Source organism: Candoia aspera, chromosome 2, assembly GCF_035149785.1.
Source record: "Candoia aspera isolate rCanAsp1 chromosome 2, rCanAsp1.hap2, whole genome shotgun sequence".
NCBI classification, from domain to species: domain Eukaryota; kingdom Metazoa; phylum Chordata; class Lepidosauria; order Squamata; family Boidae; genus Candoia; species Candoia aspera.
In genome coordinates, this window is record NC_086154.1 from 236,702,908 (window position 1) to 236,729,963 (window position 27,056).

Here is a 27,056-nt window from a genome sequence, read left to right on the forward strand (position 1 = left end):
TATTGTCTATGGATTTATTCAAAGTATGATGAAAAGAAGAGTACAAGTAATCATAAGTGTTCTTTTTTTGCAGATGGTTACCATTAAACATTTGATAAAATGAATTAATGTATGTGAGTTCCAAATTTGTATAGATAGAGTTTAATGAATAGGGCAAACAAATACATCACTAAATCAATTACATTTTTTGTGATTTCTCCACTATTTGGTTGTGCCTGGAGGCCAAGGCTGTAAGAATTTTGTAGGTATACTGTATTTTCATCAGGAAAATTATTCTAGTAAAAGGAACTGTTGGCATATATACACTTAATAGCAGGAGGTGGACTTTTATTTATTTCAAATTCAAGATATTAATCAAAGTATTTAATTAATGAGTAACTTATAAATCTATCAAATAACAAGTATCCATTGCAAAAAATAAGATCACCAGTGTTTACCTCTTCTCACTCAACAGATTAAAATTCTTCTCCATGAAATAGAATGTAGTATGGCAAGACCTGATTGTGACACATCAGCTTCCCTGTATCAATCTAGCCTAGTCCTGTCAAACAATATTTCTCTTCTCTATTCATCCAAAATCTATATACTTGCATTAAATTTTGATTAAAGTAATAGATGATACTAGAGAGATCTGATCAGGATTCACTGCATGCTTACATTAGGTTGACTTGGTTATACTGACACACAAATTACAATCCCGTTCTATTACATTGTGCTGCTATTCAATAAAAACAAAGTAGTGAACCATGAACATGGTAAGAAAAGAACAGTTTTCTCCTGAAAATACTCTATTCCATACATCATATTCCACTAATCATGAACACAGCATTTTATTAAAACTTATAAAGTACTCATAAGTTTTAATAACTTATGAGTATTAAATAACAAAGTATATATCCAAATGTTTTTTTTTTAATTTGGAAATTCTAAATGAGTTATACTGCCATTCAATGTATTTTAAAGATAAAGATATACTTCATCAAATTTTAATGTCTATTGATAATCATTTTTCTAAAGAATTTTGAACTAGAAATTCACCAGTGAAAATTATGAACTTAACAATAGACTTTATACAAATACTACAAAATTATACACTAGAAAGTACCTTTTGGAATCTAGTATGCATTTCAAACAATATAAGACATAATAAACTTTTTTTTGCATCTCAAATATTAGTACAAGCATATTAATATTGTTTGTGTGTGTATGTTTGCATCATTTTTCACAAGTTCCTATACTAAGATACAGTTCATACTTCTAACACAAGTTTACCTACCTGAGGCTTCTGGATCGTGGCCTCATTTGAGTGGTCCTACATCTATTATCACTAGCAATACTTTCAGTAGCACAGAAATGTTTAGATAAAAAATGAAGTTCATCTGGCGTTGGCTGATATGGTAACTGGTGTAACTTTTCTTGGGAAGAACAGGATGACTACAATAAACATGTGAAATATTAATTTGTACCAACATTTTCAAAGTTTCAAAATAAAAATCTGGTCTTCTCACTCCTTAGCAACAATAAGATTATACACACATGGTTCTTTTTACATGCAAATGTACAATCTTGCATTTATAAATTAACAAGGTGAATTTTCCATACCAACCATAACATGTGCTAAATCAAAGGATTTGGAATTCAAATTCACAAATTAGAACATTTGCTTCCTGAAAAATTACTTTATGACTTTGTTTAAAAAATAACATTAAAAAAATCAACTGTGAAAAAAGCTCTTGATGAAAGACAGGTTTTCTGTTATTTTATGTGTACTATAGTATCTTACACATACAGTATTCTAGTGAAATGAGCTTTGCTCACAGTTTCAAATTGATGAGTATTTAAGGGAGAGTCATCCTTTCAATGACACATGATGCAAAATCTCTCTGGAAATGGCTTACAAGATATTTTATTTATTTATCTAATTTGTCTCTGCCCATCTCCTCCCGTTGGGGGACTCTGGGCAGTTTACAACAATTGATTAAAAACAATAACCATAAAATACACAGAATAAAATACACTAGTTTTAAAATCAAAAAGTTTTAAAACAATAGCAGAAATTGTCAAAATAAATAACCTAACAATGGATGGAATGTCATTACCATAATCCCTTCTGTTTCTTTCAAATACCATTCATCATAAAAATAAATATTAATAAAGCCAAGTTTTATCTATTAAGATGGTAATCCATATTGTTTAGGCAATCAAGCATATTCTCCAATGAATGTGACAGACTGTATTAAAACATGGGTTTATTTCAGGGGAAGTAGGATTCAAATTTGTCTATGCAAAAATGATTACATAATGGCTAATGTGGATTAAGTCTTACATAAATAATAAAAAAAAGTTTAGATAAAATATCATTCGGTTCTTAGCACTTCCAGACAGACCTTACCTTACATAATTCAAGCACAAGACTTTTTAGAGTAAATTATTCGAAGTCTTTTACTTGGATAGACAAATCTATCAGCTGTATATTTAGGTCACTTAAATAACTCCATCTATTTACCAAAGCATTCACAAATTTTATTTAAGGTCACTGAATCTCACTACCACAGGCATATTGCGAGTGTATAAGAATACATACTCCTTCCTGTATCATGATATTTATTTATTTACTATATTAGAAGTTTTCAGGTTCATTTTGTTCAGTTTGGCTAGATTGGTTGAGGACAGCAGCTAACCTAGGCAATCAACACAGAAATCAGAGACTTCTTCAGCACTTCCAATTCTAATGGATAGAAAGAAAAGAAGCCATTCTAGGTGATTGGGTTATTCAGTATTCAAGCCACAATGAGTATTCAATTTAAACCAAACAAATTACATTTTATTCAGTAATGTTTGCTAGAATTCTTATAAAAGAAAATAAAGAATAAAGATTCTGTCTATTTTTGTGGAGGTTGTAGAAACGTACAAAATATTTTAAGTTCAAATTGTTTAGATACTAAAATTGCCCTGCTCTGAGTTTGAAAACATCTGTTCCAATGTTATTTTGATTTTATTGAAAATGTTAGGTTAAAATAGTTTGAACTTGAAATCTACTGCATATTTCTAGTATTCTAATATACAAATTCATAGGCTCAGTTACTGGATGTTCTAACATCACCGCTCAGTTTCTATCAATCTAGTAGAAAATATGACACAACCAGTCCCTGTATCTACAACCAAACTTCTCAATGGGTTATTAAATCTAAACTTCACTATTTTCACACATATATTGACTGATAGTGATAGTTTATTCTTTATCTGTAAATACTACCAAAATTCACAGTTTTCTAAAAGAGCTGAATCTGAGAATGTGTTACAGATGACGGCAGTATGAAATCACTTACTGAAACTGTTGAGCTGGGAGTATTTGTGCCATAGCCAGAAGAAGGGAGAGACGCCAGTGACCAACGTCGTCCATCACTCCTATTGAGTATTTGAGTTTAGTCACAAAAGACAACAGCTATTTTACTATGCCAAAAATATTCAAAGAGAGTTTATATGACCAAAAGGAAAATACAACACTATAAGCAATACTTATTCAATGCATTTCTTTAAAAGCATGTGCAGAAGTTTGGTACTGAATGGAAGATTTTATAATACTAATTAGCCAATTCAAAATGCTGACTAGGTAGAGAATAGAGAAAACAAGGATAATGATGGCAATCTACTAAATGCAACACATGTAGACTGACAGTTAAAGTGAATCCAGAACTGTAATTGTTTTGCTTGCAATATGAAACAGATATCATTATATTTTTAGTAAAACACTGATAGCGTGGGACAATTTTTAATCTTTAGTATTGTAATGAAACTTGAGACATAGAACTGCCAACCTAGTTTCATACCAAGCCATAGCCTAAATACTTACCGAACTATAACGTAAGTAAAACATAGCTATTACCTATGCTTTAAATTTCACTACTACTAAGCAATACTATTCTCACTTTATGTCCCAGACAAACATGAACAATATGCAAAGCAGGTAACTCAACCAAGTTATAGATTGTAGAGTAAGTTACATGCATAATATGAATGATGTGATATAATTAAGTACCATGTAAGGAATGTCTCCTCACCATTGGTCAGAATACAGCATGCAGAAACAAAGCTATATTCAGCCTCACATGTGAATGTAATACTTTATCTACCACAGAGATATGTACCCAATCAGACCAGACTGAACAATCTAAACACATATACATGCACAAGAAACGCAGAGACACAACAAAACTAGCACTCCTTGTTTGCTGTCTGTGAGGCAAATGAAGCAGGCAGAAAATAGAATAGCTGCAGGTTGTATCTGGACTTGCTGTGATGACATAATCAGCCTTGCACAGGCATGGCTGCAACAATGATCACAGCTTGTACAGGCAAGAGATAGTTACCTCTCATTTCGATGCCCATGACTGAAGTGTTATTGTACCAAATATGTTTAGAAAGAAACACAAAAGGACAACTTTTTAAAGATAGGTTATTAACAAGTTACACAGAATCTTTAAATAATTTAAATAAGTGGGGTTAATTTCTACAATTAACAAAGAGAATCTGACTACCAATGTTACAATTTTTTTTATAAAGCTTTATTAATTTTCAAGATATAATTAAAGCACAAAATACAGAATATAGAACAGATAGAATGCAGATGTAAAAAAGAAACAAGAGAAACTAAAACAATGCAAGAATAGACAGAAAAACATAAAAGACAGGTGACTTCTGACCTTCCCCAACACAGGTATAAAAGCACATAAAAGTTAATCTCTTGCTATTAATCAAACATTTAGTAACATTATTTCTCTAAAAACATTTAATCGTCAAAACCCAAAATCAGAACTACATTTTTTTCCATTACAAGCAAATAGTCCAAAAGCAGCTTCCAAATAGAAACAAATCCAGTTACAGTATTTTCTCTTATCAATGCTGTCAGTTTAGCCCAATGTTACAATTTTTGATGTGCAAAGAGATACTTAGGTGAATGATACAAATTTCTAATTCTGCTCTGCTTGTTCGAAGTCATCTTATTTAACATCTTATGGCAAGACCCTACTACCTCTTCAGTATTTATACAAATTTATACACGAGAGTGAAGTTTTTGATAATGCTATGGAGGTGATTTAGTCCTAATGTTCTGTCATGAAAAAGAGGATGGGACACATCTTGTTATGCTGCAATGTTCCCAGAAAACTTCAGAAGAACAATGTGGGTAGAAACAAGGAAATACGATCGAACCAACTGAGTTCTGGCAACAGATAAACATCAGTTGCCCCTGAATTATGTTGGTGAATTATGTTGGTTTTTAAAGATTTCAGCAGAGAACACCATTAAAACGGGGAAGGGAAGTTATCGACTGCATACAAAGCAAACATATTAATCATTTTAGCATCAAATCTCACATTGTTGTTTATCGTTGCATATATTCCACCCAAAATAATTTTCTGCTAATAATTCTGATGTTATAAGCATATGAAATACATTCTCCTACCTTCGTGCAAAAGAAAAGTGGGCTGAGGCACTAGGAGAAAAATTTCTAGGGCTGTCTTGAGGACTGCTGCCTGTTGTAGACAAGATAAATATAAAATCTCTCAACAAAAAGTTCCATAAATCATAAGCTTCAACAAGAATCTGTAATAAATTCCAATTATTATTTCTTATTCAGATGCCCCTTATTGCCACATGTTCCATGCTATATACACTTACATGAAATTGAGCCGTGGTATAATTAAGATATCTGGCAAGGAAGCTGAGAGGTGGGGTAACAATTCTTACTAATCAACAGGTGTGATTAGTAATAATTGGTTGTGAAATCTACGACTTTTCATCCAGATAAATATATTGTTTCCCTCTATATGGACTGATAATATATAAATGCAAAAGGCAGTAAGTTTGAGATGAATAACCAGGTTTTTTTTTAAATCAGGAACCTTATTTCTTCAGGGAGCCATATGGCTGGTAGACTGAAGCAACAAGTTAATGGAGCCAAACCTAAAATGGATGGATGGATGCCTTCTTTTCCTTTCAAATACCCTTTCTTGCTTAGCAGAAAAATATAGTTTCATCAAATCCACAAGCATTTATGAACCTAAGGTAAAAATCTTGTTTTCTACCTATTAAACAACAGTTCTCCAGATTACAGTACCTCCACATATTATTTATTTATACATTTTTATAATGCCTTCCTGTGAGAGAAAAGTCTTGAACCAAAGTATATAATTAAAATACAACAAATTACAGTAAATAAAAAATCAGTATAAAAACATTAAAAATTTCACCCAGTTGCAGAAATATAGTAAAACCTCATTTTAGTGGACTTTTTTTTTTTAAAGAAAAGGAGGGGGAAACTTAATTAATTAAAATTAATTAGCCATCGCCATCAAAGTGAGGGCGGGTGTTTGGGTTTAATTTATTGTCACAAGGAAGATTTAGATAGCTACAGAAGGAGAGTGTGCATGTGATTTTTGTAGCTGGAAGGTAAGAGATATTTATTGACTGGAAAGAGTTAATTTGGAAAGTTATTGACAAACACTTTCAAGGCACCAGGAAGGGAAGGGGAGGATTGGTAAAGAGTGTCAGCAGCAATGGAGATGTGTCAGAACTGGCTGGCCCAAAGCCTTGGAAGGCCATTTGCTGGGACTATGTCCTAGTGATTCTGCCATTGTCCCAGGCTGTCTGGTAGACTGGTGTACTTTTCTGCTAATAATTCTCATGTTATAAACATGTGAAACACATTCTCCTACCTTTGTGCAAAGGAAAAGTGTGCTGAGGCACTAGGAGAGAGTCTTAGGAAGAGCCTATTGGCTGGTCTCCACATGCAGGACAGGACTGAGTGAGGTGTTTTACCCTGTGAGTTTGGAACAAGAGGTAGAGGAAATGTCACCCTCCTGGAAAAATGGCTTGTGGGGTAGAATGGTTGTCTGAGCAGGCTTGAGAAAGTTGAAAAAGGTGGGCATGCAAAAGCATGGTTATGTAAGTGTGTGCAACGGGAGTGGGTAGCCAGACTCCTACCCCACAGTAATGGAGTTGGGTATGTTGAGAAAGTTGTTCCAAGCAGAATAGTAGTAGAGGGAGAGTGGGGATAACAGGCTGCTATAATGAATCAGATCCATGCATAATAAGACCTCATTCGTCCTCAACACAGAGGATGCAACATGTATCTGGTTTGCATCACAGAGACCTGATAAGTGAGGTCAAGGATACAGCTCTTTCCAAGATTTACTTACTAAGTCTCTGTGTGCTTTGGCACCCTTGATTTTTGGAAGATATTTGGAAGAGGGCACAACAATTACTGCTTGTGAGACTTTAGTAATGACCAGAAGCAATGCCCTAGAGGTGCCTGGGCATGCATGTTATGTTGAGTCTTAAGGCAGAAGATGAGGCTGCTTTTGGTCTACTGATCAACACATTTCCTGGCAACAACCTCGCAGATCATGTTGATGGATTAGTGGTAGAGTCCCCATATATATTAGTCTTAATGAGTTTTGAATATCCATGCTCTGGGGATAGGATCTGAATGGACTTGGGTTTATTACTTCTATGGTGACCTATCCAAAAGGCCCAACACATACAGGCAACTACACCCTGGACATGGTCTTAATCTTGAAACAGTACTTATAAAATGATCTGAATTTGGAGGATAAAATAATCTGTCCTCTGCTACACACTTTCTGGTTAATATACATACTATCGGCTTGCTTGGCCTCAAAAAGTGGACAGACTAGTTATAATGGTCCACCCCAGGCACTTAAAGGCCCCTTGGGATTTTCTGAGGGCACTTGAGAAATTTCCTAGCAGTCCTAAAGACAGCTCTGATGTGTGCCTTGCCAATCTCCAGAATACAGACAGATTGGCTCCCAGTGGTCTTTTGCCCTCCTCAGATGCCTCTGAGCTCCTTGGTTAACTGCAGAGTTGCAGAAGATGAAGCAAGTGAAGAGATGTCTAGAGCAACAGTGAGAAAAACAAAGAGATAATGACCAATCTCATACCAATGTTCAGGGTTGACTATGGTAATAAAAGCAGAAAAGTATCTAACTTCTCTGCTCTTACTGTATCGCGGGTGTGCGTCCAACAGTCCTGTTCAGGTTTACTTCCCCAATTTTAGGGAAGACCGGCAGGGAGAAGGTCATCCTGCAGACAACTATGACCTGTTTGTAAATTTATTCACAAATAATATCACTCACACGTACAAGGACTGCACTTCACTTGGACAAGAACTAGCAACGTCCAATGAAAGTATAAGAGATGATTTTGAAGTTCTGAATTTAAGGATGTGAACAGGGTCCTCCATGACATGCTTTGTCACCTATAGGCTTGGTCCATGCTCTACCTGGTGGATTCATGTAGCTGGGGGCTATATGTGGCTGGTTGGGGAAGTAGTTAATGCCTCCCTAAGGGGTGGTACCTACTATCTTGAAAGAGACAAGTGTGTGCCTCCTCCTGCAGAGGTCATTTGTCAAGACTTCTGTTGCAACAACCCAAAAACACTTAAACAGTTAATCCAAAGAACAAATGATTTAGAACTTTGATTAAGAACCTTAAACTTCTTTCTAATAAATATTGGTAAACACAAGACTCAGGCAGATTTCAGCTTTAGCTCTCTCTCCACCTAGGGGCAGCAGAGAGTAGGTAGAAATATTGCAATAACACAGGTCAGTGGAGATTCTTTTCTTTCTGTCTTGATGAAAAGTTAACAAGCAGAATTAATGTGGACAATGAACTTTTGGAGAAGAGGAGTTTAAGTCACAAAAAGTGTCAGCAAATATGGATTCAAGAGGCTTCTTCTCTTTTTAAACCAAAGACACAAACTATTTCATGTATGCCAATTCGTGCCATTTGTGTGATTAAATCATTAAGCAAACAACCCAAATGATATGATCTGTGGTACTTCATGTTATTTTCATAATGACAACCTTATGCAATGATATAAATTAATGCAAATTTATATGTAAAGTAATATATGGACTTCATGTATTCTGTTCTTTAGGCTATTACACATTTATTCTGTTTCATATCCTATTTTTTTTAATAAAGAAACCTTTCTATATACAGCAATAAACACATCATTAAAATTAGATGGAATGTTACTCCCAAGCCTGGAAAGAACAGGGCATGTAGAGGTGATTTGGAATGATAAAAAGATGCGATTCCTCATTGTGAAGAGGGCATGTCCCCTGGGGCTTTGTTACTATTCTCACATAAAACCATTCAACTTGCTGCTAACCACTGGGAATACTTAGCAGACAGTTGTTGATACCGAACTCTTCCTCTGCCTCTCAGCATGTATAACTGGAACATGTGAATTTTCTAGAGGCACGATATAAAGGTGACGCAAGCAAAACTGAACTTTTTATAAGCAGCGATACCTGCCAGAAAATAAATTAGTATTCTTTATAGAAATACTTTGATAAGCCTGTACTGTGCTATACAAAAATATATTATGTTATTTTCATGAATACAGTTAAGTTACTGCATATAAGACTTGTATTCTTCAATCTTTATTTCAATCTTTGTTTTTTTAAAGGGTGGTGAATTATTAACCCAGTGTATCATCTAAAATATGAAGACATTCCAGATCCTCTTTGATTAATTACCTATCATAAAAAGTGGTACCAATTTAATTATGATTATGTTATATAACACGCAATCTCTTACAAATGAGAATGATGGACGGTGTATATAATAAGTTACCTTGCTATAAGGGAATTTTTACCTTGCTATAAGGGAAGATAACTTTCTTAGCATGACTGGCCAAATTAAAATATTTCCAATTTACATATTTAAACTGCTTCTTCTAATCTAGAATATAAATCTGATCAAATGAAGGACTGGATATTTATGATTCTGAAAAGACTCACAGAGTTTCAGTTCTAACTATTAAGTTTCCCCATTTTATATAGTATAGCTACATGATTTACATCACAGAATGTGGTCTCTTATTTAAAAAGCTGCCTAATGCAAGTCAGTTTTAAAGATACAAAAGAAATGCTGAATGGGGATGCTGAAATTCGCTGTTTCTTGACTCACATTCTGGTTGCAGAGCCATTTTATATGCAAGCAGTCAGATCTTCAAAATATTTTTGGACTCATTTTGTATTTTTACCGTCTTTTGTCTTTTGGCTGCTTAAATATTCCTTTTTTTAAAAAAAAAGAAAATATTTTCTGTCATTTAAAAGAGTTTACCCTCATGGCTCTCTACTTGGCTCTCAACTCTTTAACTAATTTTATTTGTTTATTTATTTATTGTATTTTTACACCACCCATCTTGAAAACGACAAAGAATTTAAAGCAAATATAATAAAAACTCTAAAATATAAAATTGAACTTTTTAAATTCCTTACCAAAGCTTTGTTTTTTCCTGAAATGAACCAATAGTCTTGATTACCTCTATTGCAGTTCATATGTTATTAAGGGAATCTATTATGCTGCTGAGGTTTGTTTTAAAAAAAAGAAAGAAAAAAAACTGTTCTTGAGAAATTCTAATCTAAACCAAAACACATGGGGAAGCACTGAAACTGTTTTACAACATGAATTATATAAGCAAACCATTCGGGCAGGGAAGAGACTGGGAATTGTCAGGGGAAATTAATGCACAACACAGCCCTATTTGTATCCATGCATATTTGGAGATGAGCTTAACAGCAATGCCCCATTCCTGAGTTTCAGATGCTAATTCTTTTTTTTTTCTTTTAGAAGTAAAAAAGGAATAATAGTAAGATAAAAATAAAGTGCATTTGAGCACTTTTTATTGGAGTAATTGTCTCTCACTTGTTTGACTACAGTTATTTGAGCAACTGGAGTGCTGACCAGCAGGGCCACAATTTCAACATGGGAAATGGAAGGAATGGAAGGAAAGGGGATAATGGACCTGCTCTTGCTCTAACCACTGCAAAGAAATCAGTCTGATTTTATGATATTCAGTGAGTTCACTGAAAATAGACTACACTGTAAACTACACATGTATTATGTAAACATTTTTCTAAAAGTTACAGCAGCAGAATTTATTTCCTGAACAAAAATATATATTGAAGAAAAGTTCAGAAAGTTAGTAATTGGCATTTTCTTTGTTGTTCTTATCACTTATCTCTTACCACAGCATATAATTAACCTGTACTTAAGTTGATTAGTGCCATCAACTTAAGATAATATGATGGCACTTATCTGGAAGGCTTTAAAGGGGTACTGAATAAGTTCATAGGAGATAAATCTATCAAGAGATATCTGGTCTTCTCCCAGAAGAGCTCTCATATATAAAACTGCAGAGATTCTTAATGAAATATGTACAGTGGTGCTTAAAAGTCTGTGAACCCTTTTGAATTTTCAATATTTCTCCATAAATATGACCTAAAATGTGATCTGTTCTCCACCCAAGTCCTAAAACTAGATAAAGAGATTAAACAAATGAATCAAAAACATGATGCTTGTTCATTGATTTGAGGAAAAGGATCCAAAGTTACATATTTATATGTGGCCGAAGTATCTGATCCTCTAGGATTATCAGTTCATTTGAAGGGGAAATTAGAGCCAGGTGTTTCAATCAATCAACCACCCAGAGTCGTTTGTTGAGATGGGCGGTGAAGAAATGTAATAAATAAATAAACCGGATGATAATCAGATTCTCTGGAGACAGAAATTCTTCAGCATTTCTTTGTAACTTACTCAATCAGAAAAACTGAAGTGTTAATGAAAAAAGAAGTGACTGAAAGGAGGCCTGCTGAAGAATATTTTCCTGTTTTGGCTCTCAGTGGTGGGCAGTTGAAAAAGAAAGATGGAACCTGAATCTCATATTTGAGCCTGTCTACTTGAGAGTTGTAGGGACGGGTTAAACAGAGTTGTGCTGCGGGTTAAACCGCTGAGCTGCTGAGCTTGCCAATCGGAAGGTCGGCAATTCAAATCCGCGTGATGGGGTGAGCTCCCGTTGCTAGTCCCAGCTCCTGCCAACCTAGCAGTTCGAAAACATGCAAATGTGAGTAGATTAATAGGTACCGCTTCGGCAGGCAGGTAATGGCATTCCATTTAGTCATGCCAGCCACATGACCACGGAAGTGTCTACAGACAAACGCCGGCTCTTCGGCTTTGAAACGGAGATGAGCACCACCCCCTAGAGTCAGACACGACTGGACTTAATGTCAAGGGAAACCTTTACCTTTACTACTTGAGAGTTATATTTACCTATCTTCTTTTAGGTCACCAACCTGACCAACCTTTGAGGTGTGTGGACTTCAATTCCCAGAATTCTTAGTTCTCTCTTACAGGGACTCTGTCTCTGGCCCTGGACAGTAAGAATGGTGGGCATGCCGATAGTTGCTGCAGGCCTTTCTAGTCCCTTTCAACAGGCCCAAGCTAAGGAAAAAATTAAAACAGATCTGCCAAACAGAACATGGAAACAGATCTTGGGAATGCCAAATGGGGAATTTAGTGCCAGTGCTGTATGAGGATAGCAGGCAACAAAGTGCCCTGGAGAGAGAACACTGCAGCCTCATTTTGTTTCTGAAGCACAACCATAACCATGGGTGGCAGAGGCCATACCAGGAGTGCAACCTTGTTCTTGCTGCTTGGGCAAGGATGGCATTCCATCCTGCTTTGCATTGCAAGGTACACTCTGTGCCTGGTCAAGTTTGCCAGGTTTGCTGAGAGATGCCACTGCCACAGCTTCCCATTTCTGTCACCCTTTCCCAAGCCCTTCATTACTAAGGGGTGCAGAATACAGAGAGGCTCTGAGCAATTCTGGTCTTACCTCACCCACCCTGCTGTCTCCCCCTCAAGCTGAGGTGAGTACCAAGGAAAGAATAGCAAGTCAGTGGGCAGCAGGCAGAGCAACAGAAGTCATGAAGGTGACACAGGAGTGCCAGCAAACGTGGCCAGCAAGCAGGCAACAGACAGTCAAAGGAACCTCAGGAACAGGGTAGCTTGGGTGGTAAATTTCACAACCAGTTTGGCATTGTGAGTTGTAACAATGATCCAGCTTTGTTGTTGAGTTTCATGCTTCTAATTCTTGGAGATGCCATTCCAACATGTGGTAGGGAAAACACAGAGGAGCTTTAATGTTATTCTGAGTTTTGTTTTTTTTTAACTGAATAGGCAAACAGTTTATTTCAATCGCAATTAAAATACTTGGTGCAAAAGCTGTGACCCAGCTTCTGTTTGAGATGCAGATATGGTCTCTGAAGATGCTGGTCCTAGAAAGAGGGCAATTCTATTATTACACCAAAGCATGCCACAAAATGTCTGCCTGTGCATTTGGAGGAAGGGAATCAATTAAGGCACAGGCTTGGATGCATATTTTCCATTACTGGTTTTATTTCCATTTAGTTTAATTAGTTTTATTTCCTTTTAATTACTTAATTAGTCTTCTTTCCATTCAGTTAAGCTACCTTAGTTCTTCAAGATATTATTATTATATTAAAACAATAGTCAGCTTCATGAATTCATGGAGTTCTGTAAATCTAATTCAGCACTAACGAGAGAAAGGATAATGGATACTGATTATTTAAAAGATTGGAGTAAGGTGCCACATAATCATTACTCATTAGCATCCTCCCTGAGATTTGAACGGCCTCACCCAAACTAGTATTTTGAAGGGCCCTGAAGATGTAGCTCTTCGCCCAGGCCTTTGGCAAGGATGACTGATACCCCTTTCCTCCATTTCCTTTGTTCCCATCTGGGTTTTTCTCTGCCATTTTTATTTCTTTTGTTTTGTGTCATTTTGTGTTGTCTCTTTGTTTTTAAATGTTTTTAACAATTAGTAAACTGCCCAGAATTGTTGGGAGTCATGTGGCATAAACATTTAATACGTTGTTATAATTAATTATTATTTAGGGTTTTACTCAAGTCAGAAGAGGACTTTTAGAATGGCTTATTTTAATGCTCCCTCCTCTGCCTTATTGTTAGAAAGACACTCTGAGATTCTATTCTTGAAACATACAAGCTCACAGGGGTTGTAGGACACTGACACAGTAGCACTTTTACCTTTCTTCTTTTCTAGAAAACCTCTGTAAAGTTATTATTAGCTTCTTTTAATTAGAATTCCAGTTGGTTCAAAAAATTTTTATCCATTCTTTCTTTCAGTTGATTGGTACCTAGCAAGAATGAATGTAAAGCCCCATACAATATATAAACCTGTACCATCTATTGCAGTTAATGTCAACTACTCTTCCTTTGCCTTGAGTTATAGTTCCAAATCTATTTTATCTCAGTTGTGCAGATGTTTTTATCTTATATGCTCTTTGATCTAGATAGTAACCAATTTAATTTTAAAAAGAGTAACCAATGTCAGTACTATTTTTTTCACTCCCGTTCTCATTTGACTTATCAATGACTTTTACTGTGGTTACAAGCAAGAATTATTCAAACAGTTCAGTCAAATTTATTGCAATAAATACCAAACCTGTATTTCATACTATTAAATTCTACATTAAAAAAAATCACATGAATTTATACACAATTTCAAACAGGAACTTTTTGAAAATACTAAAATATATTTAAAAAGAACAATGGTATTACCAGAGTGAGCAGAAAGTGGTGAATGAGGCCGAGGCATAGCTGAAGACTGTCCATTACATATCAAACTTTTTCGATTACTTGTCCGGCAACTATAAGAAGAGAGTACTTAAAGTTATAAAATGATATGTACCATTCATTGGTTAATATTAAAGAACTCAAAACACATAGCATCTCAATCATCTATTTCAACACTAAGTTATAGACTTGTTACATTCTGAAATAGAAGGAATGAATCCTAGAATTACCCTATGTATTGAATGGCAAAGTAGGGTATATCCCATGTATCAGGGAAAATGTAGTAAGATTAATTAAGCCACATTTAATACAAGTATTATCCAGCAAACAAATTCATCCTCCAATTTACCCCTCAAGGTTATAAATGATAGTTTACCTGATACAGAGCAAAGACCTTATTTATGGTACATAAATATTAGGAAAAAGGCCGGAAAAAAATGATTAACAGTGGATTTGTGTTTACATGGATTTCCTGATGTCAAACAGAGGAATAATTTATCTATTTTATGATATACCAATTAAAAATCTAATTACTGAAGCAAATTTCACATCTGTGCTTGTTGTAAATAGATGTGGCATATACTACAAAGATAAATGTGTTCCTTTGCTCATATGTTTTGCATCTCAAATACCGCCAATTACTATTTTTCTCAATTAGAGATGACATGAATATTATGGTTATAGTTCATAACAGAGAGGATTCTTTGCAGATTTTTAGCAGTATCTATAAGTCTTGAAACTATAGTCCATTATATATATATACTGTGTGTGTGTGTGTGTGTGTGTATGAATATAGTTTCTCATCTTGAAATCACATATGCACATTATTTCATTGAGGCTATGAAATTATGTATAGTTTGCAATACAATAGACAGCAAAAATGTAAAGTTGTGAATTTTTACAACTTATATTTAGGATGAACTGCCTAAAGGCTTTCTAATTCAACACTAAGTAGTTCTTCATATTCTCATTAAGAGTTCATCATCTGACCTTTTCCAACTGGAAATATCAGAAGCTGAGTCTGGCAAAGGCTATATAGATAGTCCTCAAGTTACAACCACTTGTTCAGCGACCGTTCAAAGTTATGATGGCCCTGAACAAAGGGGACTTACCACAGGTCTGCAAAGTTGCAGCCATTGCAGTGTTCTCATGGTCACATGATAGCGATTCGGGCGCATGGCAACCAGATTGCACATATGGCAGTTGCAGCATCCAGTGGTCACGTGATCGCCATTTGCGACCTTCCCTGCCGGCTTCCCACAAGCAAAGTCAATGGGGAAGCCAGCAGGAGGTTGAAGTCACTTTGTTAAGTTGTTCCTGCTGCTTCTTCTCTGGAGAAGCCCCCAGGTTGCAAAGCAAGTGTAAGCCCCAGCCGCACTTGCACCACATCACAGTACCCACACCTCCTCCAGCCCACACTCACACTGCACACAGCCCCCATACCCCCGCCCACCCGCACTCATGCCACAGCACCCACCCACACTCATGCCGTAGCATACCAGTGCCGAGAATTTTATACCAGAACTGAGAATCTTTAAGCAAGGATTTACCTCTTTAAATTATGAGGTGTAGTTTGACATGATCATTAAGGAGTTACTGTTTATTCAAGACTCCTGAACACATATCCATCTTAACTGCACTCTTAACTCCTTTTATATCCGAAGATAATTTTACATGTTGATACTGACCTAAAATCATGAATCTTGCTTACAGTTCTATTGAATTAGATCACTATTATTCCCAGTTTTCAGTATTATACGATTCACTATCCACAAATATCCTGGCATATAAATGCTGGTGCCTCTTAGATGAGAGTACGTTTGTCTCACAGGTCTCAGCCAGGTTCCAACACATGCTCTCCACCGTATCACATAAGCTAGTTTGGCTTCAAATGTTTCTATTATTTGATTTTTGATCAAATAAAAAAATAGAAATCAATCAATCAAATCAGTCACATTCCAGCTTTCTTTTCTCTGGCTCCTTAGGTTTATTCTAGGTTGAAAAGAAGGCCAGAGAAAAAAGACTACCAATCTGCCAAATACAGTTGTTCTGCCTTTTTTTTTCCTTCCTGCAGTTTCGCTCTAGTACCTTTAGCTAAACAATGAATTTGAATCTGCAATTGGCACTTTTTTTGTACTGAGCATCTAATAGACTTCCAGCTTCTGTTACTTCAGTATTTTTAAATCCTAGCAATTAAAATAATTACTATAGATTTTTAACTTCTTGGTGCATAAACCTGTAGTGCTAAATACAAAGAATCCTAATTAAAAAATTTATAATTCTGAATTCTTCTGGCAAAACTGCTTTTCTTCTGCAGGACATTGTTTTAACTATAGCAGGAGAAGGATTAGAATACTAAATATCTGCTCAAGATCCAACTGCCTAGATTACTGTTTTGATTTAAAATTACTACATGCATTCAGAAAAATTTGCCAGTTTATAATAGCCATACTTATTTTCTGGTAAGGTATGTTAAGTATGGTAACTCCTTATTTATTTAAGAACTAAATCTCTTGTTCGTTTGTTTATGTCAATTTTTTAAAAAAACAAACTTAATGTGGATGAAAACACTCGCACCTGAAATGGAAAGAGACCATCAGACTTAACTATAACTCTTTAACTACAGGTCTACACTCAGTTTACGGACCATGCATTTTTAATAGGACAGATGTGTATCTATTGTTTTTGCAGGATGTTAAACAAAAGGCCATCACAGATCCCATCATCAATAGATGGGCAGGAACCTTTTGGCACATTCCTCATATTATTCAAATGTTCACAGAGAGCAAATTGAATATATACACGACACGTAAATCAACATTAACATACAAGCACATTTCAAAGTGGTGCTCCTAGCTGCAGTTTTCATGATAAGCAATCACCAGCACCAATAATGATACCCCAATAGTATGATCCATTAAGGTTCTTTCTTCAGAGAGCACTGGTTTACTCTGAATACAGGGGTAAATTACTAGCAATAAAGGTTAATTGCTAAAAGGAGCATGAATGGAAGAATGTGCTGACAGCAATTACTCCTTATCATGCTTTTCACATGAAATCTGGCATCTGTTTTAATAATTTATAATGATTTCATTTTAACATCCTTAATTATTAATATTTGCACTTGTAATGAAGATGGATACAAGCTGTAAAATATTATGGCAGCACCTTTAACAGCATGTGCTGACTACTGCACTCTCCTGCAATGTAGCCCATAATTTAGTTGCCATCTGGGTGTATTTGAAAAGCTCCTGCAAAATAAAATGATCCAGTTGGCCAGGAAAACCGTGGGGAACAACTTTGTGATAGAACTTAATTCAGTAAGTGAAAGAAAAAAAGATATGGGCACATTCATTCTCTCCCCCACTTTCTCTCTCTGTAATAAAATCTATAGCCGAACATCACTTGAGAAGAAATAGGGTACTTCATTTCTACTTTATATATATGGCATTTTTTTATGAAACATGCTAACCTGTAATTTCAATTATTTGCTGTCTTTGCAAGTTCAGGTACAAGGGGCTAACTAGGAATGCCTAGTTAGACTTTTTAGGATCTGGATAGCAGAATTTACCTAGTAGATTATACAAGTGACTAAATTAATGCAGTTTTCTTGGCAGGTTTTTCAGAAGTGTCCAGGCAGTCCAGGCAGTCTCCAAGAATCGGACACAACTGAACAGATTAAAAAAAAAGTAATGCAAATAACTAAGAATGGCACAACTAAGAATGGTTGAAAAAAGCTTTCATTTTAAAAAGTCAAACCCAATATGTTTGGACTTAAAAAAAAACTATTTTATTGCAGCAACACTATTAATACTGGATAAGAAGGCTTTTATCAATAAAACAATCTTGAAAGCACTTGCAATTAATGTTGCTATTAGACAGATGTTAGTTATTGGCCTAGTTCCAACATAATTTCTCCTTATTAAAATGTGTCACAGCAAGCCTGACAGTGAAAGCCCCTCTCACTCTACTATTGCTTCCAAAGAAGGGAGAAGATTGTTTCTTGCCTTACTTAGAAATACAATGCAGTTTCTGCTATGGACAAAACAATATTATACTCCTATTATTTCCATTACAGAGAATGTCTATCATTTACTTTTGGATTTTTTTTATTCCGCCTTTATTATTTTTATAAATAACTCAAGGCAGCGAACATACCTAATACTCCTTCCTGCTCCTATTTTCCCCTCAACAACCCTGTGAGGTGAGTTGGGCTGAGAGAGACTGACTGGCCCAAGGTCACCCAGCTGGCTTTCACACCTAAGGTGGGACTAGAACTCTCATACCACACCTGATTGGCTCTTGGGCTGAGTGTGTGTGACTGGCCCAAGGTCATCCAGCCGGCTTTCATGCCTAAGGCGGGACTAGAACTCTCAAGTCTCCTGGGTTCTAGGCTGGTGCCTTCACCACTCAGGGTGGAATGAATCTTGCCTATCCATAAATAGGAAATGCATGTCAAGTTTCATATTTTGCTTCAACCTTTCTTGGTTGTTGCAAAATCTCAAGGGGATATCCTCCCAGATATTCCTTATCTATATCTTGAATATATTAACTGCCCTCATCACTTCTGAACCTTCTGCTAATACTACAGGAACTTTAAAAACAGATATTTCCCCTTTAAAAGTTTATTTTTGGTCATCTTGGAAAAATTAGGTGATTTTTCCTATGCATAAGCAGGTTCTCTTTAACTTTCATACTTCCATGCAACATCATGCACATATAAAGGGGCTGGAGCTTGCATTACAATGCTGCTTTCACTTGACCCACCCCATGGATTCTTCTGCCAACTACTATGAATCTATCAATAGTTTCAAATGTCCACTGTACACTCAGAAATGCTTAAAAAATTCAGGCAAAGATTTCAAACTGGTTTCAATTTTCAGATATTAGTAAATTATCCTGAATGTAACTGAATGTAACTCCTAGTTTACAATGCAGGTAACAGGATGTCGGCTTGCAATGTAGTCTGTACACATGCAACTTAGATTGCATAGAATAGTGTAAGCATGCCTGAATAAAACGGCTTCAGCAGCACTTGTGGTATACTGGACAAAACGTGTCCAAACTCTCTGATATTGTACCTTACTATCAGCAAAGAATGTTGCATGGGTGACTAAGGCTAATTGACCCTTTTGGTAACTTACTAAAAAGCATTATGTAAAATCTTCATTTGGCTAATGCCATGATGGACAATGGAAGCCTGTATTCATAGGGCCACCAGATGATGACTATGGCATATGGAAGATAGCAATTTGAGATGTAAAAAGACCATAGATAAGTTGAATATTGCTGAAAAGAGAAAGGTGAAGGTTGTAATATGTCTGAATGAAGGTGCTCTAATCTTGAAGAGCAGAGTTGAGTATATGCAGGGAACTGAAGGTATAGGTTTAAATGTGAATGAAAACACTGGATGTGTATGAAAGTAGGAATTCACAAATTGGTTACAGTTGCTTGTTACATTCTAATGTATATAACAAATAAACCAAGGATGAGTTTTGGGGGGAAATCCTGCAACATTCTGAATGAATGAGATCCAGGAGAAAATGTTACTCTGTTAGGTGACATAAATAGATGAGTGAGAATGAAAACAAACTACAGAAAAAATGCCTGAGTCAGGCAAAGACCCAAGAATGAGGCAATATAGAATTGAAGGTTAGTTGCTAAATGGGCTAAAAGTGCTATATGATTTATTTTATTTATTTATCAAACTTTATCACTGCCCATCTCCCCCCAAGGAGGGACTCTGGGTGGTTTACAATAAAAACAAAATTAAAATTCAGAACAATTATAAATACATTAAATACAATAAAAATAGAAATGTGATGAAATCTAGATGGCTGAGAGTTCATTATCAGTCCGTGAGCGTCACAGGGCCATCGAGAATCACTTGAGGGCACTAGCCATCCCCAGGTGTGGCTATTCCCCCTCCCGTTCCCAGACTGCTGGCAAAACCAGGTCTTTAGTCTTTTTCGAAAGTCCAGGAGCAAGGGGGCCTGCCTCACCTCTGGGGGAAGGATATTCCAAAGGGTGGGCGCTACCGCAGAGAAGGCACACTTCCAAGACCCCACTAGATGGAGCTCTTTTACGGATGGGGTCTGTAACATGCCATCCCTGCATGACTGGGTGGGATGCGTTGATGTCATGGGGATGAGATGGTGCCTCAGATATCCTGGTCCCATGCCAGGTAGGGCTTTAAAGGTGATAGCCAACACCTTGAATTGGACCCGGAAGCAGACTGGAACCCAATGTAGCTCATGCAACAAAGGTGTTACATGTGCAAACCTTGGAGCACCCAAGATTGCCCGAGCAGCTGCATTCTGGACCAGGTGTAGCTTCCAGATATTCTTCAAGGGTAGCCCCATGTAGAATGTGTTACAGTAGTCTATATGGGAGATGACCAGGGCATGAGTGACCGTTCGAAGGGCCTCTTGGTCCACAAAAGGGCCTAACTGGTGCACAACACAAAGTTGCGCGACTGCTACCTGCTCCTCGAGCAGGAGTCGTGAGTCCAGGAGGACCCCCAAGTTACACAATGCATCTGTCTGGGGCAGTGCAACCCCATCCAGAGGTAAAGATGACAATTTCCCAGAACCCGAGGTGCCATTAATCCACAGCCACTCCATCTTACTAGGGTTCAGTCAAAGCCTGTTGTTCCCCATCTAGGCCCCCATAGCCCCCAGCACCTAGAAAGGGCAGTCACACCATCACTTACTTCCCCCCGGATGGAGATGTATAGCTGAGTATCATCAGCATATTGATGATACCTCATCCTGTGGAGATGGATGATCTTACCCAGGGGTTTAATGTAGATGTTAAAAAGGAGAGGAGAAAGTACCAAATCCTGCGGCACCCCACAAAGTAGGGGCCGAGGGCCGATTTCTTCTCTGCTATTAACACCGACTGGGACTGGCCCTGGAGGAAGGAGATGAACCAGTCAAAACCACGTTGCCCACCCCCAACTCCCTGAGCTGACCCAAAAGGATACCACGGTCGATGGTATCGAAAGGCACTGAGAGATCAAGAAGAGCCAGGACGAAGAGAAGAAATCGGCCCTCAGCCCCTACTTTGTGGGGTGCCGCAGGGTTTGGTACTCTCTCCTCTCCTTTTTAACATCTACATGAATCCATCCCACTCTCGCCACAGGTCATCCATAAGTGTGAACAATGCCATATGTATTCATAGGACCACCAGATGATGGACAGTAAAGCATTTTTGAAAATAAAGCAAATGCTTTGCAAATGCTTTAACATAGTGCAGAGGGTGAATGAGTTGAGAGGAAGGGAAAGTGGTTGAGGATGGAGTTTTTGAGATCCTCCAAAAAAGATATAAGAAGTTTAAGGAACCAAAGGCAATGTATGAAGCAGTGTATGTACAAGTAAATTCCTTACATTGTTGTAAGCCGCCCAGAGTCACTTGCTGAGATGGGCGGCTATAGAAATCAATCAATCAATCAAATAAATAAATAAATAAATAAATGCAAGGATGAACTTCAAGACACAAAGGTACAGAGGGGTTTAATGAATATTGGTGTAAATTACATTTAACTATATTACTTTTTCTGATCCCTTGCCTTTAAATTCTTTGCTTCCTACTTTTTAATCTTTCTCTACACTTTGCATAACACTTTTTACCTGAAAGGAAATAGTGTTATGAGTATGTATGTATGTAGATATTAGTAGGCATGTATTATCAAAAAGTCAAATGTAGGTTTCATTTCAATTATGTAAAGGGTCCAAATACACATGACATGACACATGTCATTTCCAAGGATATCAATTTAATCATCACCAGCATCATCATAGTAGTAACAGGCACTGAGGTTATCTTCATCAAGACCATAGCATGTATAGAAGGTACTGTAAATGGTCAGCCCTTCAAAACAGACCGTATCAGGAAGCAGACTCCACAAGGACTACTGGAACCCTCTTGTTGTAGGGTATAATAATAGAATCTTGGAAGACTGCCAGAGTTTCCCTCTGTCTTCTCTTATACCATGCAGAATCAAGGCAGGGCTATTTTGAGTCTTTTTCTTACTTTCCCAGGGCTAAGATTTCATCTATAGTCTCTTTTATCAGTTAACAGCTCTTGCATTCCTTCATCAACATTATCTCTGCCTCGCTCTACATCAACGCTCCATCCCTAGTCTTATTTCTGCTGGAAGTTGTACCACATACCTCAGTTAGTACCAACATATGCCTACGGTCATGAATAATATTTTCTCTCCAAAAGCCAATATATAATGAAAGTGGAAGACATAAAATTTTCTTGGCACTGGTATGGAAGTTGTTTGCTAATAAGTCCAATTCCAATTTCTAATCATCCTTTGAAAGGGGAGAAATGATGTATTTGGAAGTCAGTGGCCCTACATCCATACTTTACATTATTCTTCCAAACCAATCTTGGGCTTGGAGCAATGAGCCTAAATAGTCATCAAGAGTTGCAGTTTTCTCTCTAATCATTTGTATGTATGTGTTCTGCATTGCTTTTCTCAAATGATTTGTTATGATTTTATGACACTTCTATTCTATGAGCTCATGGTTTCAAGTCTGTTGAAGGTATACTATTATTTTGATGTTTGTTATAATGTAGTATTTCAAAGTGAGTTACTGTAGATAAGCAAAAGTGAGGAAATTCTAAACTACAAAATGCACAAGATGCTGACACTGTTTGATTATCACAATTGCTGAACTAGTACCTTATCATAGGAAATAAGGATTTGCCGAACTATGCATAGAAACATCTGTGGTATGCACTTTCAATGCAAGAAACAAGAGCTAATATCACCCACTAAATCTTAAAGTTCCATTTGTCACCCAAAGATAAAGCAATGTGATCTACAGGCAGATGATAACCTAATTCAACTGCAGGAACATTCCTGAAAAAAAATAAGGCAGAAATGACTCAGATTTATATCTACAAAACAATTTAAAATTTCTTGACTTTCTCTTTGCACAGAAATTTTGAAGAAACAAACAATGTGCTTTCTATAGATTCATTATGCATACTTTATGCATTATGCAGAAGTATCTGCATCAAATAGTTATATAAGATATATTAGCATATCAGCCTGCACACACTTCTATATAATCAATTTGCACCTGAAAGACCAATCATAATTATGTATTCCAGGAGCAAGGTGCTACCATCCATTGTAATATAAAACACTGATCAAAATTAAAAGGAATACTTGGGATACTATCAATAATGTTGGACAAAAATCTGTCATTTTTATCCACTGGAAAAGAAAAGGCTTCAGTTACAGGTCTGGCTCAAAAGGATGGCTATTATACTTATAACTTTATAGTTTAAATTTTTAAAAAAATATTTTGACCATATACTGTAACAGTAAATCATAACATGGTTATTCCAATCTTACCATGATGGCTGAACCTATCAACTGGACTTTTTCTTGGGATGAGTTTGTACATCATACTATGCCAAAATTAAACAAATCTTGTTATAGATCAGTGTTATGTGTAAATCAGACCTGTGATTAACTCTGTTAGTAAATTATATATAATATATTTAATTCAGAATATCCTTTACTCTTTAACTTGTGGTAAACTGCAAGCTATTTACATGCATATACCACCATATAGGTAGTAGCTATATTTTAAAATATGGTTATCTCTTAACTGTTCTCTTTAATGTTTACACATAGTAGCACCATTTATCTGTGAACAAAATACAGTACTCAACCCTCCATAACCAAGAACAGCTGGTTACTTAGTATTACTTTACTGAGAGAAAGAAAACAGTATCACAGGTATAATCTTAACAGAATATTCCACTCTTGTCATAAACTTCTATGCTCCTTGAAAAACTCAAACGCCACCCCTTTATATTATCTTCAAACTTGGACATTCATCCTCTATAACAACCCATAGTTAATGTTTGATGGTTGTTGCTGTTATTTGTTAAACTTGTCTGCCGCCTGACTCTCAACAACTCTAAAAAATTGGCTTGGATCCAGACTTCATGATGAGAAAACAAAAGTGCTGCTTTCAACCACTGAAAACATTTTTTTGGCAATAGGATCACACCAGCTTAAGGAGGGAAGGATACTTTTGTGGCTTCATCTTAAATGATACTAAAGGATACTTCTGTGGATTCATCTTAAATGCTTGTATTCTGTTTTCTGAGTAGAATTTGGATGGAACAAGTAGTTACATGGGTCAAGGTGCTCAGGCAGAGAAGACACTATACAGCAGGGAGACTGGTATGGTAGCAACAATTTCAACTGCCTCCTAGAGCTCAACTTAACAAAAAGGATCTCACATCCAGTTATCTATGGGGTTGCCCTCTGAAAGCCACCTGATGACCAGAGCTACCCGACCCCTACCCTGGGGTCTCAACTGATGCCACATCCAAAACCCAGGTGGCACATCTGCGACCTCTCCCTCCTTGCTCCTCCAGGTCTTGATAATATACACCAGGTCATCCCACAGTCCTCCAATTGTCAGCAGGCAATTCCCCACAACTGAGCACACAGTCTAGCACAGCTAAGATTGAAATCTCATCTTCTTGTATCTGACAACCACATGGCAGGGTCAGATGGCCATCAAACCGTTACTGGGAGCTGTATAATAGCTACAGGGTCCAGTCTGACCCCTCTACTTTGCTGTCAGCACAGTCTTGCTTCTACTTCTGCTGCAGGCAGTCCACCCTGTCACATAACAAGGTCCCAAGGAGATTTGTCGCTGCAGCCTGTTCCTCTGCAGCCACTTCCAACCAGTAGAAACAGATCACCCAGGGCCTCTAGGACAGCTTCACTGTTGTGTCACACCACCAGCTGCCAAACAGCTGGTTGGCGTGCCAGATGCAGCAACTCATCTCCTTTCCCCATGCCAACTCTCCACAGTTGGCATGGGGAAAGGAGCATCACTGGCTACCAAACAGCTGATCAGTATGCTGGCTGCAGCAACCCAGCTCCTTCCTTCGTTCCAACTCTCTGGAGGCTCCTGCATCACTTCCAAGCTGGTGGAGGGCAACCACCAGTAGACCCCAGCTCCAAATCACCAGAAGACCCGACAAGAGGTCCATATCCCACTGGCTCAATTGAAATGCAAACCTCCAGCCTCGCATTTAGGGGGGGAAAAAAAACTGGGAAATACTCAGGGACCCCACACATAAAACAACAACAATCCACCTCCAATCCAGTACCACAAACCTTCAGCAACATAGTAATACACATGCCAGCCAAACTGTACTCTACTCCCAACCTCAAACCATGTTAAAAATAAATATTGCACAAATCTTGGTTTATTTCCCTAATAATTAAAACTGGGAAAATGAGGAGAACCATTTAGAGTTTTCCAAAAGATTACAGGTAGTCCTTGACTTACAACCATTTGTTTAGCAACCATTCGAAGTTATGGCAGCACTGAAAAAAATGACTTGCGACTGGTCCTTGCACTTACGACCATCACAGTGTCCCCGTAGTCACATGATCAAAATTCAGGCACCTGGCAACCAGCATCTATTTATGACGGTTGCAGCATCCCAGGGTCATGTGATTGCCATTTGCAACCTTCCCAGCCAGCTTCCGACCAGCAAAATTAATGGGGGAAGCCAGATTCACTTTAACGACCACATGATTTGCTTAATGGCCATGGCAAAAAAGGTAATAAAATTGGGCATGGTCACATGGTGCTTCACTTAACAACCGCATCACTTAGCGACTGAAGTTCTGGTCCCGATTTTGGTTGTAAGTCAAGAACTACCTGTACAAAACCAGTCACTAAATAGGTTCAGGGGTTTTGCCTTTATTTAAGAGAGCTCTACAATTGGTTTCATTCAGGACACAATTTCCCCCAAAAGTAGCCTAAGCCCATTTCATAAATAGTATCCTATAGAGAACCCTTCATAATAGGGGTCTGACAGAAGATAAACCTTGATTTCAAACCTTATTTTAAGCTTCTTATTCAATTAAAATCTACAAATATTTAATTGACTAATATAAATAACAGCAATGGAAGCAGAATGTAAGAAACAAAGTTTAACGAAGAACACTAGCATATTTAGAAGTTCTTGTTTTGATCACTCAAACTTCTACATGCTCATATCCATAAGGACTAAGTGCTTCTTTTGTTTGGCCATGTTTCAGACTAACAGTTGGGATAATCAAAAAATAAAATTATGCACTTGGAGCCTGATTATCTATAGAAAACAAACGGAACTTGACAGTAAACACTTCTTACAAATATTAAACAACACAAATGCATCGTATTTCACAGAATTCTAAATGGTCCAAGTATTCTTCTATATCAAATGCACCAATAAGTTGATGCAGACAATGAGAATATTTCTGCACCTGGCCAGTTACTAGGTTAATTTATTTTTTTATTTCAATGTTTCATAAAGCCAATTCACAAGGAGTCCCAGCAATTTACAACATATCCATAATAACCATAATTAAAACTAATTAAACACAATAAACCTTATATTCTTCAGCAAAGGATCGTTACCTTGTCGTGGTGCTGGAGCTTGAGCACCTCAATGATGCCATGAGCTAAACCGTGAAGGGCCACCCAAGACGGGAAGGTCATGACAGAGAGGTCAGACTA

At 37.0% G+C, this 27,056-nt stretch overlaps 1 protein-coding gene across 1 annotated transcript in view; it reads right to left on the minus strand.

Moving 5' to 3' along the window:
- The window catches only part of MAST4 (microtubule associated serine/threonine kinase family member 4), a 107,869-nt gene that overhangs the window by 65,856 nt on the left and 14,957 nt on the right, over nucleotides 1-27,056 (minus strand). Inside the window, exons 2-5 of the mRNA XM_063295584.1 lie at nucleotides 14,476-14,564; nucleotides 5,465-5,534; nucleotides 3,330-3,408; nucleotides 1,277-1,434 (exon numbers count right to left, since the gene is read on the minus strand). Coding sequence (XP_063151654.1) covers nucleotides 1,277-1,434; nucleotides 3,330-3,408; nucleotides 5,465-5,534; nucleotides 14,476-14,564 — 396 coding nt within the window. The remainder of the gene's footprint in view (nucleotides 1-1,276; nucleotides 1,435-3,329; nucleotides 3,409-5,464; nucleotides 5,535-14,475; nucleotides 14,565-27,056) is intronic.